Here is a 19,047-nt window from a genome sequence, read left to right as displayed (position 1 = left end):
ATTTCATTGAGTTTAAACTCTGTATAAGCACACTGATGGTAAAATTGTTCAGTCTTCACCTAAGCTAACTACCCTATGAAGTAGTATCTACTGATTACATAAAAAGAATGCCCTAAGGTTATATTGGGTAGGGTTTCTGCTGTGGATGCTCTCTCTCTCTAACTGAAGTAACCCCCCAACTTTTAGTATGGAAACAAGTCACAGGTGCAAGGTGGTGATAAAATGAATTTGTGTTTGAAATATGAGCTGTGTTAATATTTCATGTCATACATGAGATCAACATTCATAAGTGTTAGACATCAGTAGTGCCTCAGATCTGAGGACATGGTAGATTGGATTTGTTGGACTATTGAACAGTCTAATAATTGATCGTATGTTCATTTACTAACATTTGATAAACTTGTTATAAATAAAATTCTAATATAAGGTATGGCTGCAATATGTTTATGGTGAAGGAACATACCTTATAAAACCTGCAGTTTGTGTGTGTGACAAAAGGTGAAGGACATTGTTCCTTAGAGGTTTGCTACAAAATGAACTTTGCTGTTTAAGAGCTTTAGGAGATCTTTCTTGGGCATTGGCTATCACTTTAATGCCCAGCAATTAAAATTGATTTTAAAAGTTTGCTGTGCTACTGTTATGACTAGAGGACACAAATTAAGTTGTTCTTCGTTTGAAACTTGAAGTGTTCTGTTGGTTGGAAATCTAGATTACTTCCATGAACAAAAACTGGAATATACTCTGCACCAGTATTGAGTTTTTACATATAATACTGATTGTACAGCATTTGTATTATTTATGCTTGTGTTTGATACTTGGTGTTTAAAGGTAGGTACATGAATGGCTTGATAGTCTAAGAAGTTAGTAAGTTATTCAACTGAATGTTGCACAAAAAACTCTTTGTGTTTGTATTTGTTCACTGAAAGATTACATCGTGAAAAGGGAAATGTTGCTGAATAACATCTTAGCATTGCAAACTTAAGTGATGCTATTGAATTTGTGGTATCGATTGCCTTATTTAAAAGGAAAAACTACATAGGTTTTCTCATGATGGAGGAACACAAATATAAACTTCTGTTAGCTAAAAATGCAATTAAAAAAAAATTGTTTTCAGGTTATGGAATATATGCTCAGCTGCTTGGTTATGCTATGAAAATGATCTGTTATGCTTAAGATGGCATATTTATTGCTAATATTCAGTATTTTAGTAGATTAGTAGTATTGCATAATTGATACTGTATCACTACTGCCATTGACTATGTAACCTGTCAAAATCTCTTACAGACTATGTGTCCTGTCTGTTTGGACCGTCTGAAGAATATGATCTTTCTCTGTGGCCATGGAACATGTCAACTTTGTGGAGACCGAATGAGTGAATGCCCTATATGCCGCAAGGCAATTGAACGAAGGATTCTTTTGTATTAAATAATGGAACCCTTGTCTTTTGTTAGCTTATTAAATAGTAAAGACATTTTGATGATTTAAATCTCTGTAAGCTTGAAAGGCAGTAAAAGGTTCTAATGAAAACATTTCTAATACTGTAGCACAGGTTCGCTACATGGTAATTGTTTAAAGATTGTGAATACACCAAATAAGAGAACAGTATTTGGACAGTCAGCTTTTAGCTTTATTCTTAAAAGATATCCAAGCTTAAAGCTAACTTAAAGCAGTCTTTTTTTTAATTTTCTTTCTGTTGTCCTCTTCCCCTTAAAGTGTAAAGGGACAATCTTGTTTTGGTTTCTTTCATGTTTTTTTCAATGTATGTATCAGTCAGGTGTCAAGTGGTGTAGTGTTTTGTGTTTTTTTAATTGTCAGTTACTATCAAATATAAATATTTAGGGTTTTTTGTTTTAAGCTTCTTTGGAGAGTGTTCAGGTGTCCTGTGACAGTTATGGTTCACAATAATTTTTATCTTAAGATATAAAATAATGCAAAATCAGTACAATGTGTACACATTGTAGTAATAAATGTCATACTATTCCTGTAAGAACAGACCTCAAAATGTAATGTTAAAGTAATTCTAACATTAATGTGCCCTTTGTTGCTAAGGATGAATCAGGAAGAAAAGATCAGTAAAAAGAGACAAATTTGACTTAGGAATACTATGTTCCTAAAACTGCACTTTAGTCTAACAGGTTCAAGCTAACTTAAATAGTGAACTTCTTAATTCTGCTAGCCACCTAACTTTGTATAGAATGGTTTTTAACTTGATCGGAAAGGAAAACATTTGAGCAATGGGTCAGTTTTCTATTTCAGATGATGAATGAATTTGATCAGTTTTAGGGGAACAAATATATATGTGGGTCCATATAAAAATTCTGGATCTATGTATTAGAACAACTGGTGAGGAAGTTTGCAAAAGTTAAACTTCAAAATCAGGCTTTTAACACACACATATATTACTTTTCTCTTTTAAATTAGCTTTATTGTCTCCAGGCAAACAGTATCAACAGCAAAAGAAAAGATTTAATATTGCTTATTTGTTTAAGTTGGGTGTTAACATCAAAACTTAGCTGGGAATGTTAATAGGTAATACTGTAAATCAAGATGTTGACAGAGTAGGGAATTTTGTGAGCCATGCCTAGGTGAGATGACGTTGGTTGTGGGAGGGGGTTAGCTATCACTAATGTGGCATACTGCTAGGAACTGCAAATCATTAACAGTTTGATAACAAATATGCCCTTCCAGCTTTTTGGATGGAAGACAGTATGCTGATTTGAGGTTCTCTTGTAGCTAATAGGAATGTGTGTTTACTCTTAAGTGATTCAGCAGTTTACTGAATGCATATTTTATGTAGCCCTTTACCATCTTGCAGACCTCATTTGGCTATGTTCTTGCAAAAACAATAATGATGCGTGTGCTGGAGTCACTTAGATGCCTTACTTGCAGCTAAGAATAATTTCTCATTTAATTCCCATTAGATATGTCAAAAGCATGGCAGAAGGGATAGTTCAGGGGAAGATCCAGGTAAGGATAAAGGGATAAAATTGATCTCTTGGGAAAATTAGTCTGCCTTTAAGTTTGTATGGATTTGCTTGAATTTTGCAAACCTTGGCAAAAGTCTCAGAAGAATGTTACCAGTAAACTTTAAAGATGTGAACTTTTTACCAGTAAACTTCAAACACTTGACAGTGTTTTTCAGGAAACTACTACACTGATTTGGAAAACCAGTATGTACAGTGGCTGTTAACAAAACAGGCTGATTTAATGCCTTGCTATAGCTGTCTTTAATCCTGATCCAGAACTGTAAATGTTCATCATTCTTTTCAGTAATTTTTCACTGGACGCAATCTTGATCTGGATTCAGTATACTGTTCAGTTTTATTTTGTATTCTAGTAGTCATCTGTTCTCAGATATTCTTTGTACCTGCCTTTTTGGCCAAACCAAATAGTTCTCCCCTTTCTTGCTGCTTTGGTCCCTATTCTTAAATATCAAGACTCTCAAGTAACTTTGGAAAATTTCTGGTGTTAAGGCTTTTTTCAATTCAGCATTTTCCTATCTCCATTTAGGCTCTGATTGCATATATTGTATTCACTACAATTTTATTTTGGCCAATATGCATGTCACTAACCCTGACTTCTGCAGCTTATATTTGGCAGCTGAACAGTCTACAGTACACTTCATAGCTTCCTGTCAGTCTTCCTTCAAAAATAGTTTTCTAATGGGACATTTGTTCCATCCATTCTGAGTTTTATTCTGTAATATATCTGATCCATAGCTCGGTTTTCTCTAACTTTGGTAGACACATTTTGAATATTGTGTCCTATTTATTCTTCGAGGGACTGTTATAAAGTCAGCACAAAGGACAAACAGGATGGATTTCTTCTTGATCATACTGCTCAAAATTAGAACCTCATTATAGCAGCTGGTGTTTTCCTGATTCTTTTTCACTGGAACAAACCAGAATTACTTGAAAGTAATTCAGCCTTGTATTAGTTGAATAATTCACCTGAGCAAAAAGTGATATAAAGCATCCTGTGTGGGAAACTGGAGTTGAATATTAAATACTCCTTATCTGCAGGAGGCACAAAGTTTAGCGTAGATAGGTAAGTGCTCATCCTTTCCAGCAGAGAAACTATAAATTCCTTTATAATACTGTTAATACCTGGAGACCATCACAGTCCACTGGAAATAGAGGCAATGACTGAAAGTTTTGCTGTAGTAGCAGTTGTAGTCTTCTATGCTATAGTCACACTAGATGTGTGGGACTACACAGAAATTTGTAATTGGCCTCATTGCACAATGTCATGTGCAATTTGAAATTAAAATATGTCATGATATCAAGAGCAATAGCTGAATTAGAAAAACTAAGCACATTAGAAAATGTGCTTAAAGTGTTTATGTAGGCCTCTTATTAACAGGTGAAAGAGATGTATTGTGAAGGCTACACAGTGCTTTCCTTTCAAAAGATTTAATGAAGAAAAATGTTTGCAAATCCAGTATTGCTTTTGGAAGTAGATACTTAGATTCATACAGCGTCTTTGGATTCAGGGTGAACTAGTGTTGCTGAGGAAAGTAGTATTCATTCGAGCAATTTAGTAGCCATGGTTTGCTGTCTAGTATCATCTGTGCAGTGTGCACAGAGCGCAGATGTGTATTAGATAGCACTTAATCGGGAGAATGAAAAACAGAAGCTCAGACTGGAAGCCAAGGGCAGTCATAACAAGTAGGAGAGTTGGTGTATGTCATTGTGCACCAGTCTTCAGCAGAAATGGAAGTGTAGATCTCATTTTTTTGGGAGCAAAGTGGAAATGAGAAAAGAAAAAACAATAAGTAGGCATTTCACTTTAACATACTGTAAAGTTTAAGAATTGCAACCTTTGTTTCTTATGAGTCCCCCAATATTTAATAGCAGTTTTGAAATTAAATTGGATGAAATACCTCAACTTGTTTCTTAAAACAATCAAGGCACCTAATAATATATATTGTTCAGATGTGAGGTATGCTCAGATGTTAAAGTAAAACATTTTTCATTTCTTCAAGTTAGTAAAAGATAGATGGTCACATCAGTATACAGTGATTAAGATGATTACCTAAGAGACTAACAAAATATGCTAAGTAGTTGTAACTTGTTAACTTTTCCAGGAAATGTATTTGATTTCCTCCCCCCTCGCCAAGCCTGCCCCACATCACCTGCTATACACTAAGCTCCTGTAGGACTCGTGGCACTTTTCGAAATTTGGGCCATTGATACCTACTTCCCATTTGTTGAAATACTGTGTACTGGCACGTTAGAGTTTGGAGGGATCCCACTTTGCTGAAGTGGATACTGAAAAATTAGACTGGCAAGAGAATAAACAAAAGTTACTTTGTAAATGTGAATGTTTCATTAGAAGTTAATGCTCTTAACTTGGACTGAATGAGGATATAGCAGGATTTCACAAATACTTGTGCCTTGTCAGCATAGACTTACAACTGGTATATTAGCTTGTCTTAAAGATATATGAAACAATATTTTAAAAATCTAATTTGATCAAGTACTTACTGTGTAGATATTTTCTAGAGATAATGTTTTATGTATGTCTACTTATTTTTAGCAGTATTAATTGCAGTTTGTATAAACACTAAATTGTTTGAAGAGGTTGCTTTGAGCTAATGATCTCTCTAAGCTTCCTCTACAGTACTGCAAGTTAAATGTCAGAAACTTAATCTTGCTCTTCAACTAGTGGCTGGTAAACTGAAGAGCCTGTCCTGTTCTTTGTGCTGCGTGGGCCAGACTCAGATTTTCACTTAAGAAATCACTACAGTGTAACTTTCAGTAATGCTACCTCCTTTCTGTCAAAGTATTGAATTTTACTCCACTTGTTCCTTATCTTTGGGAAGGGATGGGGGAACATTTCAGTTTTGTTTTGCTACATCAGTTTTTGTGTCTGAATACATTATGAAGAGTTTTTACTGACTGTATAAATTACGTACAATAGAAGTTTGTAATTTGTCACCATGTACATGATGTATTATTCTTGCCTAAGTTGCTGGAATTCATAGTATTGTCTTTTTTATCTATTTCATAACTTGTTTTTGTTGACAAAGCAAAACTGTCATCCACAGAAGTTTTGATGTATGCCATTTCCATAGCTAAGCCTGTGGTAAATACGGAAGTTCTGACTCAGGGCTTTTTAACAACTTAAACACATTCACAATATTCTTCAGCACATCTTGGAGAGTATTAGACACATAATGACTGTACAGTGCCTTGATAGAATTACAGAATAGGCAGTAGCCATAGAGTCTTTAGATTGCAAGTATCTTTTGAATTCAAACTAATGAGCTTGTTAATATATCTGTAATACCCTGCCATATATATACATACGTGTATTTCTGTAAAGGAAAATTAGCAGATTTAACTTTCATTAAGCTTTTTGTAAGTTGTGACCCAGTCACGGGGGTCTGAGGGGCATAGTATTCAAATTTACAGAAGCAGCATTTGTGGGAAAGTAAGTCGATAAAATGTTCTGTATATGACATTTTCAGTGTGAGGGGAGATGACATTTTATAAACAACTGCCATTTTAAAAAAAGCTGCTTTATTCTGGCCTAGTAAGTCTTTTATAGGAAAGAGAAAATAATCAACAACAAATTGTTTGCTTGCCATTTCATAATTATGAATATTTGTCTCACTTTGAGCTTCTAGGAAGTACTTTCTTTGTCCCAAGCTTAGCATCTTTATGAATGCAAAATATTCATATTAGAAAATAGGTTTTAGTGAACCACAACATTTTTGCTTCTGTTAAAAACAACTTTGTATTTTTAGTAAATTGTAGATTTTGACATGACTGTTTATTGGAGAATTTAAGGTTATCTGTGTGAGTGTAGTGGATTTCTGTATGCAGATAGCATTACATAATTGCTTTCATTAAAACTGCTTAGCAAGGTCTAAGCTTTTCAAAAGAAATGCTGATGTACTGTATGGTTAATAAAACTTATATAAGATGTATTCTGATTTTTCCAAAAGCTTTGATGTAAAGGGTTACCTGACTGAATTAATACTGTTTTTTTGTGTATACATCACTGGGAGGAGGGTGGCTGCTCATTTGACTAGATCCTTTTTAGTTGTAATGATGTTAGATGTCACCATAGATTTAGGAAATAGTATACCTGAGCAAATGTTTGGCAACTGTGTTGGTCATTTGATTTGTGATGTTTCAAAGCACACCTGACTTTATTGAGAAAATTTTCAGTTGAAACTTCAAAGAATTCTGGTTCTTTAGAATGTATCCCTGAAGACTGAGTTTGTAACAAGATCAAAACTGGTATGTGCTTTGAATGGTCCAGATACTCAAATAATACTTAAGCCACACAGTAGCAGAAGCATACTTTGGCACAAGGGCAGATTATGATGTACCAGTAAAAGGTTCGAGTTTGATTTCTTTTTTTTAATCTATGGCATATGTGCAAATTTTTCTGTAAATACACAGTTCATAATATTGACGAGAGCTGCTGTAAAGTGTGTGTTAGATTCTCCTGTTTACTTTTAACTGAACAGCCTTTACAGATCTGGCTCCATGAATGTGATCACTTAAAAATCTTCTGCCAGATATGGTAACTGTCACATTCTCAGACAGCAATTGCTGCATCATAGTTTACACTTTTAGAATTCAATTTAATGGAAGCATTTTAAAAAAATGTAACTAAAATGGCAACGAAACCAACCAGACTTAAAACATAGTGTGTTAATGTATGCTAGTGTACAGGTGAAAAAATGAACTGATGAAATAAAAATATTGTTGCTTTTTTCTCAGTTTCTCTCTCTTTTTTTTTTTCTTTCACCATTTCCCCCCCCCCCCCCCCCAAGAAGTGTAATACACGCTGGAGCCTAGGTAGCATATTATTGTTCATATGCACTCATTCATTCCTTGTAGGTAATTATATTTTATAGAGTACATTTGAGTTATGAGAAGATGTGACAAATTACTTGCATTTGGAAAGTGGGGTAGAATTAGCCGCAATGTGCATTTACTTCTGAGAACTTAAATAAGAAGCTTCCCTCCCTTAACTTTGTCTAGTAGATAGTTGCTTGGCCTGGGGGAGATAAGAGGGGTTTACGTTTTACCTCTCATAGATGCTGTTAAATTGACCTTGTAGTTCTTACTGTCTCTCCATGCTGTTTTCAGCTCTATTGTTGCAGATAGTCATTTTGAAATTGTGTTGCCCCCCATATTACAAAAGTAAGCAAAGGACTTGCAAAGTAAACTAAGATTAATAGTTTTGGGGTTTTTTTGGACATGAAATCATACTGTTACTACACTGCCTTTTAGAGTGCTGATGAATCAGTTATTTGACCTGTCTTTGGCTTAATTCATAAATGATCCCCCTCCCAAACAAGGGATAGAGTACTGGTTTCCAGTTTTCAGCTGCTATTAGCCATAAGTAATTGAGACGTTTTCCTAGAGGGAAATGCAGTAGCTGAGGGAACAAAGGAGCTATTTGATCTTGTTGCTCAGATTGGCTCAGGTGAATACATGCTGCAAGATCTTGGTAGGGAAACTCTAACCTTGGTTTATATGACAGATCTGTATGAAAACATAAGATTTTCAGTGATTTTTTTTTTTTTACATTTTTATTTGAAAAAAAATGAAATTTGTCAAAATACGTGTTTTAAATATCAGCCACTTGTTCTTTACTTTGTGACTTCAAGTCGTTCGCATGCTTTTGTGTACCTATACTATTGAAAATTGTGGTAACAGCTTTAGCGCATGGGCTTAAGACTCAGTCTCTGCGATCTCTAGGGTCTCTAGTGTTTCAGCCCCTAATGTTGGTCACAATGGAAGCTGCTGTCTCTTTGCTGGTGTTTAATACTAATGTTTTTAAATTTTGAGAAGGCTTCTTCATAGAATGGGAAAACCCAGAAGAAAGGGCTGTGTAACAAGTACACCTGTCTCGATAATGTACCTTGCTGCTCTAACTAATTCCAGCTATATCCAATATCTGGCATCTGTTTGAGACTGGAATGATGAAATGCCTTCATGGAAATTTCCTTCAGAGCTGACATCTAGTAGTTCACACTCTGGTGGTTCTTCATGTGTGATCTGTATTTTATTCAGGGAAGAAATATAAGCAGTTACATTAGAATAAAAAGGCAGCATTGCTTTTCAGACTTGTTTTCCCACGATATGGAAAAGTAATTTCAGCTAGATAGGAACAATATTGTTGAAGGTCTTGTTTTCATGCTTTTTGCAACCCATTTCAAGTCAACAAAGCAACATGCACTGGAAAGTTCCTGTTTTAAAGAATGAAACCTATCTACTGGTGTTACTGGTATGTTACTGGTGTTTATGGGAAGTTTTTGGCTGAAAGCCACTTAAGGGATTTAAATGTTTTGTTCCTCTTGCAGTGGATGAGAGTAGTATGTCCAGGTCTTCCAGATGTTCAAAATTTCCTTTAAAAAGCAATCTTTAGAGAGTAGTGTTACGATGCATTGAAATGGTTTAAACTATGTTAGAAATCAAGAACTGTACCAGCTGATAATGTCAGGAGTTTTATTCCATTCCATTGCAAGACTTCAAGTTATAAAATTCAGTGCAAAATGTACTACTTGTAGTTAGAATTTGTTTGAGGCTTGACTGTCCTAAATAAACTAATACAAAATTTAATTTCTGAAAAATTGTCAAAAATCAGGAAAATTCACTTAGAATATACTGACACCCACCCATCACACACACTATGACAATGTTCACAGCATTTTTTTAATAAATCTGAAGGTGGTAAGCAAGCAAACTTAAATCTGAGCTGATTGACCAAGTGACACTTTGCATCCTAAAATGTATGAGTGTTTCTTCCACAAGGGGTCAGTAGCACACTCCATTTGTGGCAAGACTTTTTTTTTTTTTTGGTAATAAAAGCACAAAGCAAATAAGGGATAAGGATAATGATGATTGCATTAATATGTGGGTGGACCAGACCTCACTTGTCCCCTTCTTCAAGCAGGCTAAGTATAATTAGCTTATTTGCTGACTTCAGTAAGCACCCATATTCTATCCTCTGACTCTCATGTGACATGAACATTGCTACTATTGATTAGGGCAAAGTTCCAGTGGAGTGTTTACCTTTAGCTCTAGTCAAAAGTATTCATTTAGTCTAGCTTTTTTTCAAAAGCATGCAGTTGAGGCAGATAAACTATATGAGAGAGCTTGTCCAGTGGGTAGGGGAAAAGAATTCTTGTACGAGTGTCCCACATATTCTTAATGATAACCACAGCCTCCCTAGATGGCTAGAGCTGATTAATATTTTCCACCCTATAGTAACACAGCTTATAGTTAAATATGCTTTGAACCCTCTCAGTGCAGTCAGTGGAAGGAATGTCCAAGTTCTCAAGGCTTCCCTGAGTGTGCAAGCTACCTGGAGACAGAAGTTTGGAGTAACTCATTACATTTCTACCAAGAGGTTGAACAGACCAAACAGCTATTCTCTAGACAAAAAACTTCCAAAGCTTGTATCAGTCATGTTTCACAAATAGATTTTTAAGTATAGTTCTTGTCTTTCAAGTTGGCCCAGAGGCCTATTGGAGGCTCTTCCTTGAGCTCAGTGAATTAACAAAGGACCTTCCTCAACTTCATGTTTGCAACTCTGTCATTTTCTGTTTCTCATCTCTTTTGTTTTTTTCATCTCTTCAGTGCTTCTGTCTTTAACCACTCAAGTCCTCCATTTCAATTCTTTCTATAAATCTGTTTTTAATAGCAGAACTTTGTGTCCCTTCCTTCTCAATGCAGTTCTTTCCTTGACTCAGTAACATTAATCTCCATTACGCTGAGATTGGCACAGTGCCTTGGCATTAATACAGTGGGACCCTATCCTTCTGTCTGTCTTTACTCTTAATTGCATATACTGACAGGAGAAATTCCTGAATTCAGTCTTAGTGAAATTTCACACTACTTTATCAACAACCCTTATTTCTCAATATTGGCAGTACAAGAAAGTTTGTGGCTACCACTTGAGGAAAAGGTGGAGGTGCTTCTTTTGGTCTAGTTGCAGCTGTTCTCAGCCATATCAGGAAGATCAGGTAGAAGTAAATATTTCTTTTTTTTTTTTTTTCCATAGGCTGCCTGAAATTTCCATTGTTACCATACCTCAAGTTCAGTTTTTGATGACAACTTAAGGTACTTCACCAAGAAGCTCAATGTGAATAGAAGTTAACTCTCTTCTACCGCAGTGTATTTTGCCCACTTAAGTCTGCCCACTTTTGCCCCCAGAAGTCTGTTCAGTTCAGTAGGATCACTTGCATGAGCATGGGTTGTTTGCAAAGAGATGGGTTGTGTTATTGGGCTTCTTGCTGCCCCCACAGAAAAGTGTGAAAGTTCTACCTCTTTGTATAAAGTAAATCTGAAACCACATTCCAAGTAATACTCTTCCTACTAAGATTTTGTAATCCTTACTGTTTATATGATTGTAAGGTGTCTTGTGATATTCTGTGTGAAAGCTATATAAAACAAATAGTAATTATACAGCATGCATTTCCTAATGGATATGTTGTATAGTGTGTTGGCTCTGAAACACAATGCTGTCATTCTTCCTTTCTTCCTTCTCCTTTGTGATGAGACCTGTAAAATAAAGACCACTTCAGATCTATGTAGACAAAACTGCTTTTGCTAACACAAAGGGCTTAGCTAAGCTGTTTCTAGTACTACCTTACAGTTCAAAGCATCAAGCCCAAGGCTTTTGACTGTATTTGCCTAATCTATAGCACAGGGCACTTAAAGCACCTAATTCATATTATTCTTGGTTTAGTCAGGTGATTCTGATTCTCTTTAAGTCTGAGGGATCTTCATGTAACAGTTATTCTCTGAAACTGTATTCTCCCACTACTTCACATGGAGGGCATAGTGTTTGAAAGCAAGCTATACTCCTCATCATCTTGTTGGTATAGAAACATGTATTAGAATAAGGGGATGGGGAAGCCTAAAACTCTTTTTGCAGTCTTAGGCCTAATTCTCAGGAATTTTGTGTGGTGAGACCCTTGAGTGGCAAATTCATTTGTGAGCAGAGTCATGCCTCAAAGAGACTTTTAAATTCATCTCTCCCCTCTCCTGTGAGCTTGTCTCATGAATACATTGAGTCCTGTTGTAACCCCACCATCTCCCTTGTCTTGCATTTCCCACCACTCCAGAGAGGTCCCCCCCACACCAAATCTCCCTGGAGTAATGTGTCCCAGACTTGTACTGGAACTACTCTGCATGTGAAGAAGGAAGGTGGGGGAGTTACAAGCCAGTGCCTGACGAAGAAGTTACTATGGACCTGCTGTTCTACATAACGCAACTCTCTTTTCCCATTATACACGCAAGGATGTAAAGGGGTAAGTGATCTCAACTTGCGTTTACTGTGAACACCTGCAAACAAGCAGTGGTGTAAAATCTACTGCAGATCAACTGCTCCTCGCTCCTCGGTAATTACCTGTTGAGGTGCTTGCCCTGCAGCAGACAGTAGTTGGAGGCCACTTACACTTTTAAAGTGTTGCAGCCAAGTAGAGTTGAGTGGGCCAAGCCCCCTGGGCATCTACTTGTCCTGAGTTGACTTTGTTACATGGGTAGTAGAATGGAAATGAATTAGATATGAAAAGTGTATCTTCATGAACAAGATTAGGATACTGAGACATATAATTTTAGACTTTGCCTGCTATAATGAGTTAAACTGTGACCCAAGATGGGGCAAACTGTGGTTGAACACTCCAGAAAGAGTTAGTGGCTGATCTTACAGTTTTGCTTTTGCAGGAGTTTTTCAACTTTGAACAGGTAGTTGAATAGTCTGCAGAGAGAGGAGGAAAAAAAAAAAGTGTCTAGGCAAGAATGGATTTATAAAGAGAAGTACCTTTTGCCCTTCTGGATGCCTTAGGATTCCCCTTCTTTGCCTAGTTTCCAGCTGACCAATTTCATTTAGCCAGAAAGGCTGCCATAATTGCTATTTGCTCTCTGGATTGGCTGAGAGCAAACATGTATCCCATACTTGACTTTTCTTGCCGCCTGTGTGCCCTGGAATGTCCTTTGGCAGAGTCTGCAGGTGCATTTGCAAGGTAATAGGGTTAGTGTTTCCTTCTTTTCCTAACTTTTCAGGACAAGAAAAGGACTTTACTCTCTGCTGATTTGGTCTGGCCTTTTTTCTTTCTGTCCATCTTCAATTATGTAATGTAGGGCTGTATTCCTTTTACAAATGATGTGTAATTTCAAGAGAAAAATCTATGGAAGCATCATTTCCAGTCTCAATTCTGGTAACAGAACTTAATTCTGGGAATTTTTGGTTTACCAAATTAGCCCCAATTGTTTTGTAGGATATACATATTTAATGAGTAGGGTAGCTAGTTCAAACACGCATAATGACATTAATAGTGGTGGCCTTGGGGGCTGCCAAATCTTTCTCAGGAAGATGGGTAAGGATTTGGCACATCCTGGGATAAGGTCTCATGGCCAAATGTTAACTTAGGCAGCACTATGTGGGCTGCAGTGTTGCACATTTGCTTGCAGAGTAGATACAGCTTAGGACAACTTTGTCAGTGGTAGCTAGCAGTGAGAGCAGAAGTGTAGTGCATCCATGGTAACATAATATTCTTCATGAGCTTTTCCTGCAAGGTAGCTAATCTGCGAGGCAGTCAGCAGTACCCCAGCCGGGCTGTTTCTGCTACCTGAGCTACAGGTTGGGAAGCTGGACATGCACTGCCGTGTTGTGCTCAGCAGCCTCATCCCCAAGCTCTCTGGAGCAAGGCTCCTGAGCCGCTGTCAGCAGATTAGAAACAAGGGGAACTGAAAGGGACAAACTTTCAATGCTCATGTGAAGAGAAATACTACCCTCCACCTCACTTTTTAAAATTTCTTCCCTACACACACAGAATATCAGAGGGAAGCAGGCAGGCTAACAGGCCTATCTTATTTTGCTGCAAAGTATGTATATGCAGCATTGAAGACCACTGTAGACATCTGTGGATAGGAGAAAGAAGAAAAGGAGAGAGAGGGTCTTTAATGACCCTCTGTTAGGTCCTTCATAGGCTTTCTGTCCCTGGGGAGACCTGGCTGCCTCAGAGACGAGGCTGGACCTTTGGTGATGTTACCTGCAGTGGCTGTGTGCTTGTGTGTTTGTTCATAGTTCATTCTGATTTTATTGTTCGGGTCAGAGATAAGCAGAGCCACCAGCTCCATATCAAGTCTGGTGACTCTCTGGGAACAGCAGCGTGGTTCTGCCGAGCACAGTTGCCAAAACTGGAGCAAGCCAAGGGAGGGCGATTCTTTTGTCAAGGACAGAAATGTGGTCTGTCTGACACAACTTTCTTATCAAAGGGAAGGATTTTTCACTTCAGGAGGAAGTTTGGCTGGGAATGCGTTGGATAACATTTCTTTTTTTTTTCCCACTCTGTGGGAAGTCCTGTATAAATGGGTTTTCCATGAATATAATAGTTCTGCTTCTGCCCCCTCCTCCAGAGAGAATGTTAGTGGCCTTAGATGTGGGAAATAAAGTAAAGCTGACTAAAACGCTTTTAATCAGAGTGAGTCAGCAAACACACCTTGCTTGTTCGCAGCCAGGAGCCATTTGCTTTTGGCTCATGCCATAGAGTAGGCAAAAAGTAATTCTCTTTTAACTTTTTATTGCAAGTATTTCTGAAATTTCCCTTGATCCTTTCCAAGCTAACAAGTTACAGTCAACTTAAAAACTAGCCTTCTCTTTTCATGAACGCATTTTATAACTGGAGATTTTGTGTGTGTGTGTACCAGCTTAACCCTAGACAATTTTGTTTAAACATGGACAACCTCCATGTGTTATAGAGAAATTTCATTAATAAAGCTTACAAGACAAGTGGTCTTCTAATTGAGGCCATTAGATTGGGATTTATTAGACTTGGGTTTTCGTGGGTTTCCTGGGAGTCCTTACCCAAATCACTTAGTTCTGTTTCCCTTCTTCCCTATGTGTGAAAGAGGAAAAACCATACTTGGGGTACTAGAGGAAATCTGCTAGTGTGTGCAAAGAAGCCCACAAAAAAAAAAACCAGAGTTCACGAGTAGCTAAAATGCGTTGCTGCCAGCCACGTGGTGATATACCAATTCAGCTTAGTGTTCCCATTCCTTTTCCTAGTGGAAAACTATAATCTAGTACTAGGGCTAGTTACTGTAAGGGGGCCAAAGATCAAATATAGATAAAATGAATCATTTTCTCCCACCTCCCAAGCAGTGGGACTTACAAATTTATTAATTATTGCATGTATAAAAATCCAAAATATTTTATTAGTTGTAGTTAACTATTAATTTTCTGTCAATCTTTGTTTAAAGTTATTAATGGAAGAAATATACACTGAATAAGTTATTAAGTTGTTATATTAAATGAGCTGATAAAATGTCAGCTTTTTGGTGGTGATGTTTTTTTGAGGTTGTCTGTGTCTCCGTGACTGTCAGTGTGCTGCAGCATTTCAGTAATGGTTCTCTGGGACTCAACCTGCTACTACCAGTGGGTGTCACTGCAAGCATTAAAGTGAGGGAAGAACAATTCTGGGGAACAGGAATACAAGTTCAAGTCTAAGTTTTATTTTTTAAGCCAGAAATAAATATAGAAAAAGAGAAATTAAATCCTTGCTTACTGGCCATGTGGTTGCCAGTGTGTTTCTAGGAGGTGCTTAGAAACTAAGATACTTAAAATTTTTTTTGAAGGAACTATCCCAGGTGGTGAGGACCAGATCCTCTGTTATAACCAGCCATGTCACTACTGGCTTCCATAGTGCTTCTGGCCCCAAATGTCCGTTTGCTTCCTAGTGCTGAATGTTGCGCGCATCATTTATGATGTTGCTCTTTAAAAAAAAAAAAAAAATCCCACAGAGCAGGCTTGCCTTAAATCGTTTAAAACTGCTTATATGAAATTCTCCATGTTTGCAGATCTAAGTGCTAAAGGTCATTCTGACTCAAAGCACCCATCTTCCCCAGACAGCTCGCCAGCCTCAAAACCAGACTAGCTCTGAAGAAAATGCCCTTTCAAGCTGGTGCCACGAGAAGATGTGCATATCCACCCGCCGGCACCCCTCCGCCTCCCGCCATCGCACAAATAAACCAGCCGCGCAAGCTTTGAACTGTTTACATGATATACACTACCTAACGGTGCCTGCACTTTTGGAAAGGCCTCTTTTACACAGGTCGTTGCTAAGGCCCGAGTTGTCTCTGTGTATGTTATCGTGAGGATGACAGTTTAAACAGGCCTTATCACTGTGTATTCAATCAAGGTTTATGAGGGCTGATAAAGATGTCACCTAGTTGCTCTGTGTGTTCATTAAAACCCTATTCCCCAGTAGGACTTTGCTGTACTGGGTTCTTTTTTTCGTTCTTCACTGACTTTTTTTAGCTGTCTTCCAGTGAGAAATGCCCTTGTGGGAAGGGAAGGTGTCGTGCTTGCTTTCATACCCCTAATGCTTCTGAAGGGAAGAACTGCAAAAACCCCAACATTTTTAGCTCTGTTGATGCAACCCTATCTGTATTCAGTATCTTGAGTTATCATAATTGCTTATTTAATAATTCAGTAAACTTTCCTAAGTTCAGCTTACACATGGCAGTAAAGTGATTTGGGTGCATTTCAATCTGCTGCATTGTGTTATTGGTGAAGCTAGCTCAGGAGGGCTTGGAAATTACTTAGAGTTATGATAGGATACTCCTGTCCTCCTAGATTGCATTCCTGTTATCTTTCTTCCTAATATATGGAAAATGCACATTTGTAATGTGAAACTGTCAACCTCGTGGCCTATTATTTTGATTGAACTTCAAAGTTTCATTTAAGTTTGGCTTACAAAGCTTAAGAAATGATTGCTGTAAATAAGTATGTAGTCATAAAATGTGTCCAGAATTTTCACGTTATCTGGTTACAGTGAACAGAAATAAAAAGTAGGCAAACATGAATTCTCTTCTTGTCTTGCAAGCTCCTTCATTACAAAGTTGTTTTTTTTTTCCTCTAACTCCTATCTTTTTCTAGCTATAGTTTAGAATAAGCACGTTGTCCTCACTGTATCTGATATCATTTCTGGTTTTGCTGAACTTCAGAAAAAACTTATTTTTATAGTGAGTGGAAGTAGTTCTGTTACATTTGTTGTTTAAATAGAATTGTGTATAAAACAAAATAGACATACAAAACCATAATGAAAAATGATTGGTTGTGGCTGTTTGTATTATAAAAGAAGGAAATGTCTAAGGAATCTATTGGCTAAAAAATTTGAAAATATCTAAGACTTAGGAACCTAGTTCAGTCACAAATCAATTGAAATTAAGCATGTATATTTAGCCTCTTTTGAAAAATGGGAAGAAACTGTGTATTCAATTGATTCCTTAGATCCCCAGGTCGGAGCGAATTCCTGTTATTTACACTGCAGCACATTGGCCCTCTGTGCAGCCTATAAACTCTGTTAATGCTAATGGCTATCAGGCCTTTCAGAAATGATTCTTTCACTTTTTTTACAATTTTGCTGCTGCTGGCCAGCATCGGATTATCTAAGACTTTAATACTGTTCACATGCATTTCATAATACAATGTTATTCTATGAGGATAATAACACTTACTACAGATCAGTAATAAAATGAAAAACAGCCTGTCTACCATCACTTGTTAACACTTCTAACGATTGTTTGCTTATTAGCACTAATTTGTTATATGCTTCCATTTTAGCTCTGTGTTAGCTGGTCTAAGGATGAGGCACTTCTATAATATAATTATGAATAGCCTTGCTGACTTACTGATTTCTGTAATAAAAGTTACTGTAGCATGGTCTGGTCTGCTTTTTGTGAAATGTTTTATATCAGAACGGGTTGTTGACCCCTGCATTATCAATTCACTCTATGTGTTTGTCTTTAAACAGTAGTCATGGTAGTCTCTAGAATATTTGCCTGGGATGAAGTTATTTTAGCTGGTGCACTGGTGCCCATTTAGCCTTGACCATGAACTGCTCTCTGGTCATCTGGTAGTACGGTATTTTTGATAGCAGGATTGCTATTTTGTGCTAGTAGGATCTCTGGAGTATAGCGGAGCTCAGGTCCAGCGTTTTCCTTGGGTCTTACGCCTTAATGCTTTATGAACACAATACTATGGTTTTTTTTATGTGTTCTGTTCTTTATTGTCAGTCTTGAGTGTCTGTGGGCTCCAGAAGGGAATTAAGAGTCCATTTTACTAGTGTATTTTGCAAACAAATAACAAAAATATTGGTTTCGCTGAAGACTGTACTCAGCAATGCCACCTACCTTTCTGATGGAGCTGTATCAGATTGGAAAGCTTCCAATATGCATGAAGTTTTCTGAGAGATATCCGATCATTTTTCTGTGAATATTTTGTTTCTTTTAACAATCTCTCTCTGCTCTACTTACCATAAAACTAAAAAAAAAAATAATAATAATAAATCCCAACCTCTCATTTTTCTTAAACCATTCTGCTGTGGGCATTTTAAAAGTGTAATTGATTTGCCTGTAGGTGTTTTTGGAGTTAAAATAGAAAGCATCTTCATTTCAACCAATTGCTGGGTTCAAAGAGCCTCATTCAAACAGTGAACCATTTTGACAAGGGATTTGAAAAGGGAATCTGAAGCGTGGTGATAAAAGATACCTTTGGAACCATTTCCGGTTTCTGTGCAGAAGTCCTCTTGTGGACCCGTGTGCTCACACAAAGTATTAATGTTCTGCTAAATGAGCAGAACGTGATCACTGTCTAAAGCTTGTCTGGCTTCAGTGAACGTATGCTAATTTCTATTTCCTCATTTAAATCCTGTAAGAGAGAGGTTATGAGAGCAGAGTATTGATTAGGCTAAGTATCTGGTGACAATCCAGTATAGGAAAAAAAAAGTGGCTTAAACATTAACAGTCCCAGAAGATCATGGGGCTGTTGCTCATTGGCTGTATGAGAAGGCAACACCAATTCTCAGTGCTGAACAGCTGGCTTTTCCCTGCCGTTCTTCTTGGATCAAGTATTGCTTGATATATTTATTCAGTCATGTTCACGCAGCTCTCATTTTAGCCATGCCTGGTAGTTGTGCCACCTACAGTATTAAACCTTATATGTTCAGCCAGACGGAAACTACACTTCATTATTGCTCCTGCCTTTGGCCGTTGTCTTCACAACGGG

At 37.3% G+C, this 19,047-nt stretch overlaps 1 protein-coding gene across 1 annotated transcript in view; it reads left to right on the top strand.

Moving 5' to 3' along the window:
- Positions 1-7,738, top strand: part of MIB1 (MIB E3 ubiquitin protein ligase 1) — an 84,197-nt gene extending 76,459 nt beyond the window's left edge. The window contains exon 21 of the mRNA XM_067290027.1: positions 1,285-7,738. Coding sequence (XP_067146128.1) covers positions 1,285-1,425 — 141 coding nt within the window. The 3' untranslated portion in view covers positions 1,426-7,738. The remainder of the gene's footprint in view (positions 1-1,284) is intronic.
- The last annotated feature ends 11,309 nt before the right edge of the window (positions 7,739-19,047 follow it).

Source organism: Apteryx mantelli, chromosome 2 (genome assembly GCF_036417845.1).
Source record: "Apteryx mantelli isolate bAptMan1 chromosome 2, bAptMan1.hap1, whole genome shotgun sequence".
NCBI lineage: Eukaryota > Metazoa > Chordata > Aves > Apterygiformes > Apterygidae > Apteryx > Apteryx mantelli.
The sequence above is the reverse complement of the archived record's forward strand: the minus strand, read 5'-3'. Positions and strand labels throughout refer to the sequence as shown.